Here is a 12,601-nt window from a genome sequence, read left to right on the forward strand (position 1 = left end):
CCCTGACCTCGAGGATCTTCCATCTTATCCTGTATTGTTAAAGGGAGTTTCTTTGTGAATGGATGGTTTACTTTTGACAGTCTATACAAAATATAAGAAAAATAAATAGAAGGAATTTTTTTTTTTGAGGGGAGGCTCCTAGAATCTGGGGTAGGGGAGAGGAATCAGGAAAAAAGGTTCCTTCTGAGAGCTTTGAGCCACCATTGCTACTGGGAAAGGGTCAGCCAATACACTGCCCAATGGTTCCACTTGCCATCCAGGCCAAAGCTCCCTCCCTTAGCCCTGACACCCGTCTATGTGCCTTCTCCTCCTTGAGGAAGGTCCTCTTGTATTTGTATCCTCAGTGCCTAATACACAGAAGCTAATATAATAGCCTTCTCTCATTATTCATGGCTAGCTAGCTCTTTCTTTAGAGTTATTATCTTATAATGTTAATGTGTATCATAATTAATCATGTTCTAATGAACATCTCATAATTGCTCAATTACGATCTCGTTTTATCTCTACGACAACCTTGGGAAGTAAGTACTATTATTATCTCCATTTGCAGAAGAAACTGAGTCACGTAGTGGTTAAGTGACTTGCCCAGGGGATCACAGAATGAAGTAAGTGTCTGAGGCAGGATTTGAATTTGAGTCTTTCAGACTTCATACTCAACCCCACCTATCATATGCCTGTTCATCTGTTTCCTTATACGCTCCTTGGGGTACTTTCCCTATATGTCTCCCCCAGTCCATTATACAAAGAGTTTTTTGATGCTCCTCACCAGAGTGGGTGCCATGTTTTGCTGGTGTCAGCTGGGACCCAACCATGTCTTCTCATCCAATGGCCTTTCCTAAATCCTTCACAGAGGCTACGTCCATGCTCTGTGTTGACCCATTGCCCCTAATAGAGGCAAAACAAGGATTTGTTGAATGAATGAATAGTGAATGTTGAGTTGGCCCACAGTACAGCCAAGGAGGCTAGCAGGACCCTCTGTGTCCCTTCACTTTACATTTCCTAAAGCACTTTCATGTGGATTGTTATATTATACTCACAACCCTGTGAGGCAGGCAGGCAGGCAGGCAGTATTATTCCCATATTACAGATGAAGAGAATGAGGCCCCAGAAGTGAAGTGAAACTTGCTCAAGGTTACATTGAGTTCCTGGACATATTGGGCCTGGATTCAGGTTCCCTGACTTCTTTTCCTTGCTTGGATAGTGGCCTGGTTCTGCCAAGTCTGCCAGAGTTGTGCCCCTTTGTCTATTTTTTGCCTTCCTTAGTCTTGTGGTGTCTCTCCCCCTGCAGGATCCCGGCTGTGGTGAGCAATGGGGAGCCCATGGGAGCCGGGGTACGGCGTTCCAGCTGGAAGCGGAAGAGCTCTCGCCGAGGTAGGGTGTCCTCGGGATTGGAGGGTGGGAGAGACTTCAAGGGTGTGAGTGGTTTTCTCTTGGAAAGAAAGGGGCTGCCTGCTTCTGTCCCTGAGCCAATGGGAAAAAAGTTAGGGTTCTAGCTCTAGGGACAGGGATCTGTATGGCTTCCAGTAAGGTAGTTGTAAAAGTTGTCCGAGGGTCACCCTTCATGAGACATAAGGAGGCTACTTTCAGAGCCTTTGAGCCCAGAGCCAAGGAACCAGAGGACCACAATGTAATAGGGTCATGGGAGCACTGAACCAAAGAGCCTTAGGACCATTGAGCTTTAGGGTTTTATGAATATTGGGCCCTAGAACCTTAGGGCCATCTGGCCACTATTCCACAGAATTACAGAACCAGAGAACTGAAGACCAATAGTACCGTGGACCAGAGGGTAATGACATAGGCTATGGAAGAAGCTAGTTCCCTATTTCTTTTTGCATTTTGATGGACTCTTAGCCCTTGAATGAACCATCTTGCCCATGGATGGGAGGTCTGGGGGATGGACAGGCCCCTCCAGGGGCCCTTCAACCTGAACCATCCAAGACTGTTTGGTTAAGTGATGGGTTGAACACTGTTGCCCCGTGGTACTAAAGGAAGCCCAGCTTACCTTAAGGTTGGGGAGAGAAGATTCCCCCTCTGCAGTGTTGCTCTGGGAGGCAGAGCTGACTATCTGGGCCAGCTTTAGTCATTTCCACCCAAGTGGTGCTCAGCAGAGGGAAGGATGTTCTAGAGCCTCCCTCTTTGCTGGCCGTGTTGGGAGACCCAGAGCTCTGTGGCACTGCCTGTCTGGCTGGGCATAGATCTCTGAAAGGAAGGAGGGTGGAGCTTTGCTGGCTGACACTGCAGAGGAGATGGTGGTGAGAGAAGAGGTGATTTAGCTCAGAGCTGTTAGAGTGAGCCCCATCTCCCTCATCCCTTCCTTTCCCCCTGCACCTCTTCTCCTGCTGCCTTCAGGGCTTACTGATGACTCTGATGTCAGGGTACCAGGAGGGAACCTCAGGATGCAGCAGAGGCTTCTAGCCTGGAGCCTCACTCCCAGCAAAGTGGGAGCTGGCAGCTGGTGCAGTCCTGATGTCAGCCTGAAGGGCTCCTCCCCAGGCTCGGGCCAGAGTTGGTCCCGTGTTGACCTTCCTCCTTCTCTGTCTCTGTCTGTCTGCCTCTCTCCCCTAACGCCCTCTCTCTTCATCCTCCAGTTGACCGTTTCACTTTCCCCATCCTGGAGGAAGATGTGATTTATGATGATGTGCCCTGCGAGAATCTGGACTCTCACCAGCACGGTATGGGCCACTTCGATTCTTTTGGGGATGGAGGAACGGGTTGCTCTGGGGGGGTGGGAGAGTGGGGAGCTTTCCTGCTCCTGCTTCTGTTCCTGCTCCTTCATCTTCTCTGCTCACATCCTGAGGCATTTAAAAACGACTTCCAGTTCAGTCATCTGACCTAAATTCATAGATTGGTAGAGCTTGAAGGGACCTTAATAATAGTGATGATGTTTATATCCAGCCTTTATTATTAAGGGTCTATTCCTTTACAAACAGGATTTCTGTTCCCTTCAGCATCCCTGAGCAGGTAGGTCTTGTTGTTAGCTTTATATGGCAATGGATTACATGTTATTTTAGAACCCAGAATGTTAGAGCTGGTAGGGAGCTTAGAACAGAGAATATCAGAGCTGGGAAGAGTCTTAGAATAGGGAATTCCAGAGCTGGGAGGGATCTTAGTACAGAGAATTTCAGAGCTCAGAAGGGTCTTAGAACAGAGAATATCAGAGCTGGGAGGGTCCTTAGAGCAGAGAATGTCAGGGCTAAGAAGAACCTTAGAAGGCTGTGTCAACTATAGGAAGAATCTCAGAATATAGATTGTCAGAGGTAAGCTAAGCTTCCATGTAGTCCATCTAGTCCATCTAGTCCAAGTCCACTTCACAGAAGAGAAAGCTGAAGCTGCCACAGGTGAAGTAACTTGCCTAGATTCATGCAGTTAGTAAGCAGCAGAGCTGGGATTCCAAACCAGACCTTCTGTCTGTCCTGGTTGCTATCAGTCAACTTCACCTCCTTTCTGTTCCTATGAGGGAGAAAAGAGAAAAAGACTAAATCCTTTTAGGACCTAGAACAAGGGTTCCTAACCTGAGGTCCATGAATTTCTGTTTTTTTAAATTCCTGATCTTCCATCTTAGATTCCTGGCTGAATGAGTTTCTGAGGGTGTGAATTCTCAGTGGTTTGTGAGCTCCTCCACCTAGTTCAAACTTTTGTTGATTCAATCAAAAGGTGGACAAAGGAGAGTTAATCCTGTCTTCACAATCTGGTGAGGTACTAAGTAGGGGTACTTAAGTTATTGTTAATGAACTGTTAGCTCCAACTAGGCAAAGAGAATAAAGGATTCCCTTTCACAAGTGTAAACTGAAAGAGAACAAAGAATTCCCTCTTATAGTACTCCCAGGTGACCCCCTAAGCCTAGATGTTGTAGAAGGACTCCTGACTTCCTCCATGTCCCAGCTAAAATTTCCCCTTCTACAGGAAGCCTTTCAGGATCTCATGGAAGGAGATTATATGCAAGTAAATTCCTTCTGCCCATGAAATCATAGATCTAGACAAAAAAAAAATGCTTTGTGAATTCTACATATGCCATGTAGAATAATAACGATATTTTATTTATATAATACATTCATTTAATATATTTCTATAATAAATAATACTATTTCTCATCCTCATATTCCTGGTGATTATTTGTCCCACTCCTCCAGTCACTACTTTCTCTTTCTCTCTGTTGGATGTTTCTAGAGATGAATCCTGGACTCGCAGGGAAAGAGCAGAGCTGTGTGCTTTTGGACTCTAGAGCTTGAATTCTCAGCTCTATATATGTAAACTTGGAGGGAAAGTCCAGTGTTTGAATCCTCACTCTTCTACTTACTAACTAGGTCACCTTGGCCAGATCATTTCCCCTCTCAGGACCTCAGTTTCCCCCTTTAGAAAATGAAGTCATTTGGACTCAGGAATCAGAGAAGTATCAAACTCTTGCCATATTGATTTAGAAAACCACAAATTAATGATACTGATGTTGAATTGTATTTTAATTTACTTTGTTGAACATTGCCCAATTGCATTTTAATCTGGTTCCAGTACCTCTTAGGGCTTCCAGCCTGTGAACCTTAATTTTGACCCCTCTGATCAGGAAGATCCATGCTGGCTTTAAGTTCCAGGCTCCTAAGCAAATTACTTATTCTTTGATGTACCTGATGTGACAACAGACAGATCGTGAAATAGGGAGCCATATGAAATATGTAATAACATGGGCAGTTAGCTGGCACCATAGTGCACAGACTCATCTTCCTGAGTTCAAAACTTGCCTTGGACACTTACTACTGGTGTGACTCTGGGGAAGTCACTGAACCCTATTTGCCTCAGTTTCCTTATCAATACAATGAGCTGGAGAAGGAAATGACAAACCACTCCAGTATCTTTGCCAAGAAAACCCCAAATGGGGTCATGAAGAGTCAGACATGGGAGGCAGCTGGGTAGCTCAGTAGATGGAGAGCCAGGCCTAGAGACGGAGGTCCTGGGTTCAAATCTGGCCTTGGACACTTTCTAGCTGTATGACCCTGGGCAAGTCACTTAACCTCCATTGCCTATCCCTTACTACTCTTCTGCCTTTGAGCCAATACACAGTATCGATTCCAAGAGAGTCAGACATGGCTTTAAAATGACTAGATGACAAAATAATGATAGCAACTTGCTTTCTTTTTATTCTTTACCCAGATCCTTCCTTCCTTCTCTCCTTTAGGATTTGGGCTTCTAGACTATATAGTTTTTTTATTATGCTGAAATAAGGCAGGCAAAGGGCAGAGCAGACATTATATTATTTGAGCCACACAATGATCCTACAGGAACTTCAGGGATTATATCGCTAGCTAACATTTAAGCTAAGCACTTATATAATTATTATCTCATTTGAGACTCATAGCAATCTTGGGAGGCAGGTACTGTTGTTATCTTCATTTGGGGGCAAAGATACTAGAGTAGTTGGCCATTTCCTTCTCCAGCTCATTGTACAAATGAGGAAATGGAGGCAAACAGAAGTGAAGTGACTTGGTCAGGGTCACACAGCTGGTAAGTATCTGAAGCCAGATATGTATTCAGGAAGATGAGTCTTCTGGATTCCAGACTTGGTACTTTATCACTTTACATTACAAACAAACAAACTATGCCTCAAAATAAATAAAATTAAAAAAAAATAAAATTTTTTTTTATAATTTTCTATTTTACAAATAAACAAACTAGATCTCAGGGAGAGGAAGCAAACTTCCCCCCACCCTGACACCCCTTGGGTTATGCAACGAGCAAGCATTAGAGACCACATATTTATTTACTTGCTAGTCCAAAACTAACCCCTTTCCCCCAAATACATTCAAGGGAGGAAACTGAAGAGGACCACAGAAGGGTAATGACTTTCTCTCGGTCACACATCTGATAAACAGAGGATATTAGAAGCAGGATACTAATCCAGCTTTACTAATCCAGTTTATTCCTCCCCTGAATATGACTTCATTTATAAAGGGGGAAACTGACACATAGTAGGTGCTTAATCAATCCTTGTTCCTTTCCCTTCTTATCTGCAAGATGAGCTTAAGAATCTCCCGATAGGGAAGGTTGTTTCTCTTTGGAAAGTCAGGATGGGAGTGGGACAATCCACCAGGTATTCAAAGAACCTTTATTGGGAGCTCACAAAGGGAAGCTAGGTGGCTCAGTGGATAGAGAGCCAGGCTTGGAGACTGGAGGACCTGGTTTCAAATCTGACCTGAGACATTGAGTGACCTTAGGAAAGTCACTTAACCCCAACTGCTTAGCTCTTATCACTCTTCTGCCTTCCATTCACAGTACTGATCCTAAGGCAAGAGTTTTTTTTTTTAAAAAGCTCTCTAATTTGGCCTGACTACTGGAGAGTCAGGAAGACTCATCTCCTTGAGTTCAAATCTGGCCTCAGACACTTTGGGCAAGTCACTTTGCCTTGTTTGCCTCAGTTTCCTAAAATGAGCTGGAGAAGGAAATGGCTAACCACTCCAGTCTCTTTGCCACCAAAACCAAGATGGGGTCGTGAAGAATTGAACGTGCCCGAAATGACTAAACAACAGCAACAACAGGAAAGGTTCCCTGTAGAAGGTAGGATTTTATCTGGGACTTGAAGGATGTATGATGGAAAGAATACTCGGATGTCAGGAGACTGATTTCTGGTCTCGGTTTGATGTCCTATTAGGCAAGTCACTTCCCCTAGACATCAGTTTCCTTATCTGTAAAGGTCTGGACCGAATGGTCTCCAAACTCTAATATCCTGGGTTCTAAGTAAGATCCTTTCCAGCTCTGCCACCCACTTACCGCATGATCTTGGGAAAAATCCCTTGGCCTCTGTGAGCCTCAGTTTCCTTAACTGTAAAACCATCAAGTTGGGTTACATGGTTGCTAAGGTTCCTTCTAGCTCTCAAAAAAGTTCTAAGACATTAGAGTTGGCTGGTTGGCAAGGGGAGGAACAGTGGCAGGAAGGAGAAGCCCCCTTCTTCATTTTCATGGATGCTTGTGGATCTTTATCCTTGGGAATATTCCTTCTCTCTGCCCTGCTCCCACCTTTTTGGGAATTTGTAGGGAAAAGAACTGGCTGGAGGAATTATGGGGCTCAGCCAGACTTCCTGCTACCCTGGAGAAGAGAATGGGCTTGAGGATGTTGGGTTGGAGCTCCCTCTACTGGGAACATCCCTATGGCTGAGCAGCTGCTCAAATGCTATAGGAAAAGGATAATAATGATTTTGGAGAGGTTTGTTTTGTTTGATTGTTTCATTCATGATGGATTCTCCTGATAATAATAGTGAACAACAACAATAATAACAACAACAACAAAATAATAAGAAGCATTTAGGTAGTATCTACAGTGTGTCAAGGACTTTTTAAATAGGTCCTTATTTGAAAATGAATAATGAATATATTTGGGGGAAAGTGGTTAGTTTTGGATTAGCAAATGAATATCTGGTCTCTAATGCTTGTTCCTTGTGTAACCCAAGGGATGGCACGGTGTGGGGGAGTTTGCTTCCTCTCCCTAGTTTATTTGTAAAATAGAGAATTATAAAATTTTTATTTTTAAATTTCATTTATTTTTATTTTGAAAAAATTTAAAAAGTTTTAAAATTTAAAAATTATTTTAAAAAACTAAAAAATTTAATTTATTTAATTTTAAAATAAATTAAAAATTTTATAATGTTAATAACTTTTTTGTAGGTTTTTTTTTTTAGCCTTTATCTTCCATCTTAGAATTAATACTATACATTGGTTCCTAAGCAGAAGAGGGGCAAGAGTTAGGCAATGGGGGGTAGTGACTTGTCCAGGGTCACACAGCTAGGAAGTTTCTAGGTCCAGATTTGAACCTAGGACCTCTCATCTCTAGGCTTCAATCTACCGAGGCTGCCTTAGGATGAATTAGTATTGATTCTAAGATGGAAGGTAAGGGCTTAAAAAAAAAAAAGATTCAATTTAGGGGTCAGCTAGGTAGCTCAGTGGATAGAGTGCCAGGTCTGGTGTTAGGAGGATCTTGGTTCAAATCTGGCCTCAGACAGTTCCTAGCTGTATGACTCTGGACCAGTCACCTAACCCCCATTATCTAGCCCTTATTGTTCTTCTGCCTTAGAACCAATAAACAGTATGTTTTCTAAGATGGAAGATAAGGGTTTTTTTTAAAGTAAAATAAAATGAGAGGGGAAGTTAGAAGCAGTAAAAGGAGAATTAACTTCAAAGTCTGGGTTCACTTCCTGTCTCTCACACTATCTTTGTTACCTTGGATAGGTCACAACTTCTTTTGTCCTCAGTTTCCTCATCCATAAAGTAAAGAAAAGGGGTCAGACTAAACTTTTCGAGCCTTTCTGCCTCTTGATTCTTCCAGTTCTAGTGAATAATCTGAAAATTCCTGGCTTTTGGTGTCTTCTCCAAGATTTCTCAACCCTTAGGTTCTCCATGCTCAGCCCTTGTTGTTTACCTTCTGTTGGTCTTCAGGGTCGGAGAGGAGCCTGATTTATGAGAATGTCCATCGAGAAGGAGGCCCGAGGGAGTCAGAAGACCTAGGCTGGAGCTCCAGTGAGTTTGAGAGCTACAGCGAAGACTCTGGGGAGGAAGAGGTTAAACCAGAAGTGGAGCCCACCAAGCACCGGGTGTCTTTCCAGCCCAAGGTAGGGCGAGTGGAATGGTGGGCAACAGGTTGGGCCAGACCAGAAGGAGCTGGACTTTGTAGGAATGAATGAATGAATGAATGAATGAATGAATGAATGAATGAAAAAAGCCTTAAATTTGATGAAAGATTGACTCTAGGCTAAGCAAAGACAGTCCTGGCCTTTAAGAGATTTAAATTCAAATAGAGAGAAAGCCACAACTGAGGGGAGTGGTGTTCTGGGAGGGACCAAGGGACAAGGGACATGGATGGTGAGTGAAGTCCCTGGGAAATTGATCAACACCGCCCTTCCAGGTAAAATGGCAGCATTGGCTCCATGGTGCTTCCAGAAATCATAGAGCTGGAGTGAGGGGAGGGGAGGATGCCCCAGGATCCCAGGCTCCCAGGTGTCTGGAAAGAAGCCCTGGGAGTAAGGAGTGAAGGGAGGAAGCCTGGGTGGTCCTGTCTGAAATGGCGGGCCAGGACCCTGGGATCTGCTTTCCATTGTTCCCCTGCTGACCCCCTCCTTGCACCAACTGCTTCTAATCCTCAATCACCCATATTTGGCATTAGAAGATGGTTAAAGGTATAGTTATTCCCATGGAGAATTCTTTCCCTGTACCCATGGCATTTAGTCCCTTGTCATTAGACTATGGTAAGAGATGTGCAGTAAGACTGATGCTCACCAGGTGATGCCCTAACCCTCTCTTAGGTCAGCCCTGTTGGGCAGTAGGTGGCACAGTGGGTGGAGTGCAAGGAGGCCTGGAGTCAGAAAGACTTGAGTTTATATCTAGCTTCAGACATTTACTTGCTCTGTGACCCAGAGCTACTCACTTCACTCTGTGTGCCTCAGTTTCCTTATCTGTCCAATGAGCTGGAGGAGGAAATGGGAAACTGTGTAATACTGGGTAAATCACTTAACCCTGTGTGCCTCAGTTTCCTTATCTGTCCAATGAGCTGGAGGAGGAAATGGAAAACTTTATATGTGACACTGGGCAAGTCATGTAACCTTATTTGCCTCAGTTTCCTCATCTGTTAAATGATCTGGAGGAGGAAATGGAAAACTGTGAAATAATGGGCAAATCACAACCTTATTTATTTGCCTTTGTTTCTTTATCTGTTGAATGAACTGAAAAAGAAAATGGTAAACTTTGTGACCCTGAGCAAATCACTTCACCCTGTGTGCCTCAGTTTCCTCATCTGTAAAAAGAGCTGGAGAAGGGAATGGCAAACCACTCCAGGATTTCAGCCAAGAAAACCCCAAATGGGGTCATGAAGTGAACATGATTGAAATTACTGAACACTGAACATGATATCAGAAGTGGAAAAGATTGTTAGAGAGTGTATCCTCAGCAGCTGGATAATTGGAGGGGACTTTAGAGACCAAGGAATTAAATTTATAGATGAGGAAATGGAATCTTTACGGGAATTAAGTGTGTCGCTTAAGGTAAGCACCAGAGGAAAGATTCGAACTCAGGTCTCTTGTCCATAGGACTATCCCAGTCCTATTATTTTACAGATGAGGAAAAATGCAGATATTGAGGGACTTAACTTAGATGTAGTAAATGGTTCAGTATTCTAGATCCAGTAAACGGCACAGGTAAGATCTGAATTTAGGTCATCTGAGTTTTGAATTCCATACTCTTTCCAGTGTCCCATTCTGTTCTCCCATTGCTCCTTGTTCTGCTTTCTGGAAATAAGCAGAAGAACTGGAATCCCTTTGCCCAATGGCAGTCCTTTAAATCCTTTAAAACAACGACCATATCTGTGCCACCTTTCCATCCCCCAGCCAACACTAAGACTTCCATCCTCTAGGCTAAACCCTCCCAGGCTCATCCAAGGATCCTCTTTTGGTACTGTCTTTCAGTTTCCTGTTGCCCATCTCTGGACACACTCTAGCTTGTCTTGGTGTCCTTCTTGAATCATCATGGCTGGAACTGAACTCAGGCCTCTTAGGGTGGTCTGCAGAAACAAGAGTTCTGCTAGAGCAGCAATAATAAAGGCTTGCAAAGCATTTTGTAAAATTTGATTTACAAATCTGTTATCAGTTGTGCTCGATTCTTTGTAGCCCCAATTGGAGTTTTCTTTGCAAAAAATACTAGAGTGGTTTGCCATTTCCTTCTTTAGCTCATTTGACAGATGAGGAAACTGAGGCAAACAGGGTGAAGTGACATGCCCAGGGTCACACAGCTAGGAAGTATCTGAGGTTGGATTTGAATTTAGGAAGATGAGTCTTAATTCCACACCAACACTCTATGCTCTCTGATGTCACTTATCTGCCCTTATTTAATAAATTGCCTGATCTCCAGTGTGAGCCTCACAACAATCTTGGGAGGTGGGCCCTATAGGTATTATTATCTCCATTTTACAGATAAATAAACCCAGTTCCAGAGACTTGATGTGTCTAGTCCATGGTCACCTAGTGCCAGAGTGGGATTTGAACCCAATTCTGCTTGGCTTCAAGTTAATGCCCTTGGCCTTTGCCCTCAAGATTCTTGGAGTGTCTCAAGAAGAAATAGGAGTAGGATTTAGAGCTGAGACCACAGAAGCCATCTGGGTTGATACCCTCATGTTGAAGAGGAAGAAACTGAGGTTTAGAGGCAGACAGTGACTTACTTGTCCCAGGCCATACAAGTCATCCAATAATTGGCTTATAATGATCCAAGATATACTATATAAAATATGAAAATATATAATATTAATATAATTATAATTTATCTATTAAGAATATATTCAATGTTAGGCACTGTGCCACACTCTGGGGATACAAAAAGAGATCAAAGACAATCCCTGCCTTCTAATCTCCTGGGGGTGGGGAGACAATGTACAAACAAATATAAACAGAGCAATAAATAAAAAAGGAATAAATAGGAGATTAACAGAGGGAAAACTCTGGAATTAAGAGGGGGTAGGAAAGGCTTCCTGTAGAAGGTGGGATTGTAGTTTGGACTTAAAGGAAGCCAGGGAAGTCATTAGAGTGGAGGAGAGTCAATGCCAGGATTTCACTATGTTCTCAAACCAAAATTTAGTAGCCACATCATTGCTGTGATTGGTGAAGAGGGGAGGAGAAGCAATGCCAGTGTGCTAAGCTGATGGACTTATTCAAGAGGGTTCCTGATAGAGATGAGTTTTTTTTTCTCTGTCTTAGTAACAACTCTTAAGACAGAGGGGCAAAGGCTAGACAAATGGGGTTAAGGGACTTGACCAGGGACACACAGCTAGGAAGTATCTGAGTCCAGACTTGAACCCAAGTCTTCCTGATTCCAGACTTGGGGCGTTCATCCACTGTGCCTTCTAGCTGCCTCAGAGATGAGTTTTGATTTTGAGTTAATAAGCTAGGAGGGAGGAGATGGGAAGACCATTGAAATGAGAGAGGATGGGTGTCAGAAATGGATATTCAGAGGCCAGTGGACATGGCTGTTCTGAGTCTTGAAGGGGAGCTGCCCATTTTTTGTTTTTTTTTTTTTTTTTTTTAGGGAAGGCAGTGTCATGGTGGTCCTTCTGCTTGGAGCTCATGACTAACTCTTGATTCTTAGCCCCCTTCTGGACCTCCTTCCCCAGGCCAGGGATGCCAGGGGATGAAGACCTTCAGAAAGGGGGCAGAGAGGGATGGGGGACCCCTGGGTCTTCCTGCCAGTCCTTTTCCTCTATAGCTTTCACCTGGTCCATTCCCCCCTGCTTCCTCCATTGAAGGGTGACCATCTTCTTTCCTAGTCAATGAATTGGCATGAAGATGTTGGCTTTGAAATACGTGGGTCTCTGTCATTTCAGCCTTTTAGCAATAAAGACCTGATGGGTACCCGAATGACCAAAGTCCTGTATTCCCTCACTTGGTCTTGGTGGGGTGGGGGGGATTTGGAATCTTTTGGGTGCCCCTTGCCCTATTTATTCCCTCCTTGCAACCCTGATCTGTTTCTCCAGTCTTGGGATGTCTCTTCTCACTGGAAAAGCAGCCTTCCAGGGGGCTAGGGATAGTTTGCAGAAGTGGGGTGCTGCCATTTGGTGCTTTGAGATCCCTGGCTGCATGAAGTGAGC

The 12,601-nt window shown here is 43.8% G+C and overlaps 1 protein-coding gene across 2 annotated transcripts; it reads left to right on the plus strand.

Annotated features, from left to right (window-relative positions):
• Positions 1–1,302: 1,302 nt before the first annotated feature.
• On the plus strand, positions 1,303–12,320 carry LOC123240347 (rho guanine nucleotide exchange factor 10-like protein). 2 transcript variants are annotated; one of them, XM_044667807.1, is made up of 4 exons: positions 1,303–1,371; positions 2,589–2,672; positions 8,416–8,588; positions 12,043–12,320. In XM_044667807.1, the coding sequence occupies exons 1-4, from the start codon at positions 1,320–1,322 to the stop codon at positions 12,082–12,084; spliced, it is 351 nt and encodes a 116-aa protein (XP_044523742.1). In that variant the 5' UTR covers positions 1,303–1,319; the 3' UTR covers positions 12,085–12,320. The 2 variants fall into 2 exon arrangements, with proteins under 2 accessions (XP_044523742.1, XP_044523741.1); XM_044667806.1 differs by lacking the exon at positions 12,043–12,320 and having other exon boundaries at positions 8,416–8,666.
• Positions 12,321–12,601: the final 281 nt, after the last annotated feature.

This window comes from Gracilinanus agilis, chromosome 3 (genome assembly GCF_016433145.1).
Source record: "Gracilinanus agilis isolate LMUSP501 chromosome 3, AgileGrace, whole genome shotgun sequence".
NCBI lineage: Eukaryota > Metazoa > Chordata > Mammalia > Didelphimorphia > Didelphidae > Gracilinanus > Gracilinanus agilis.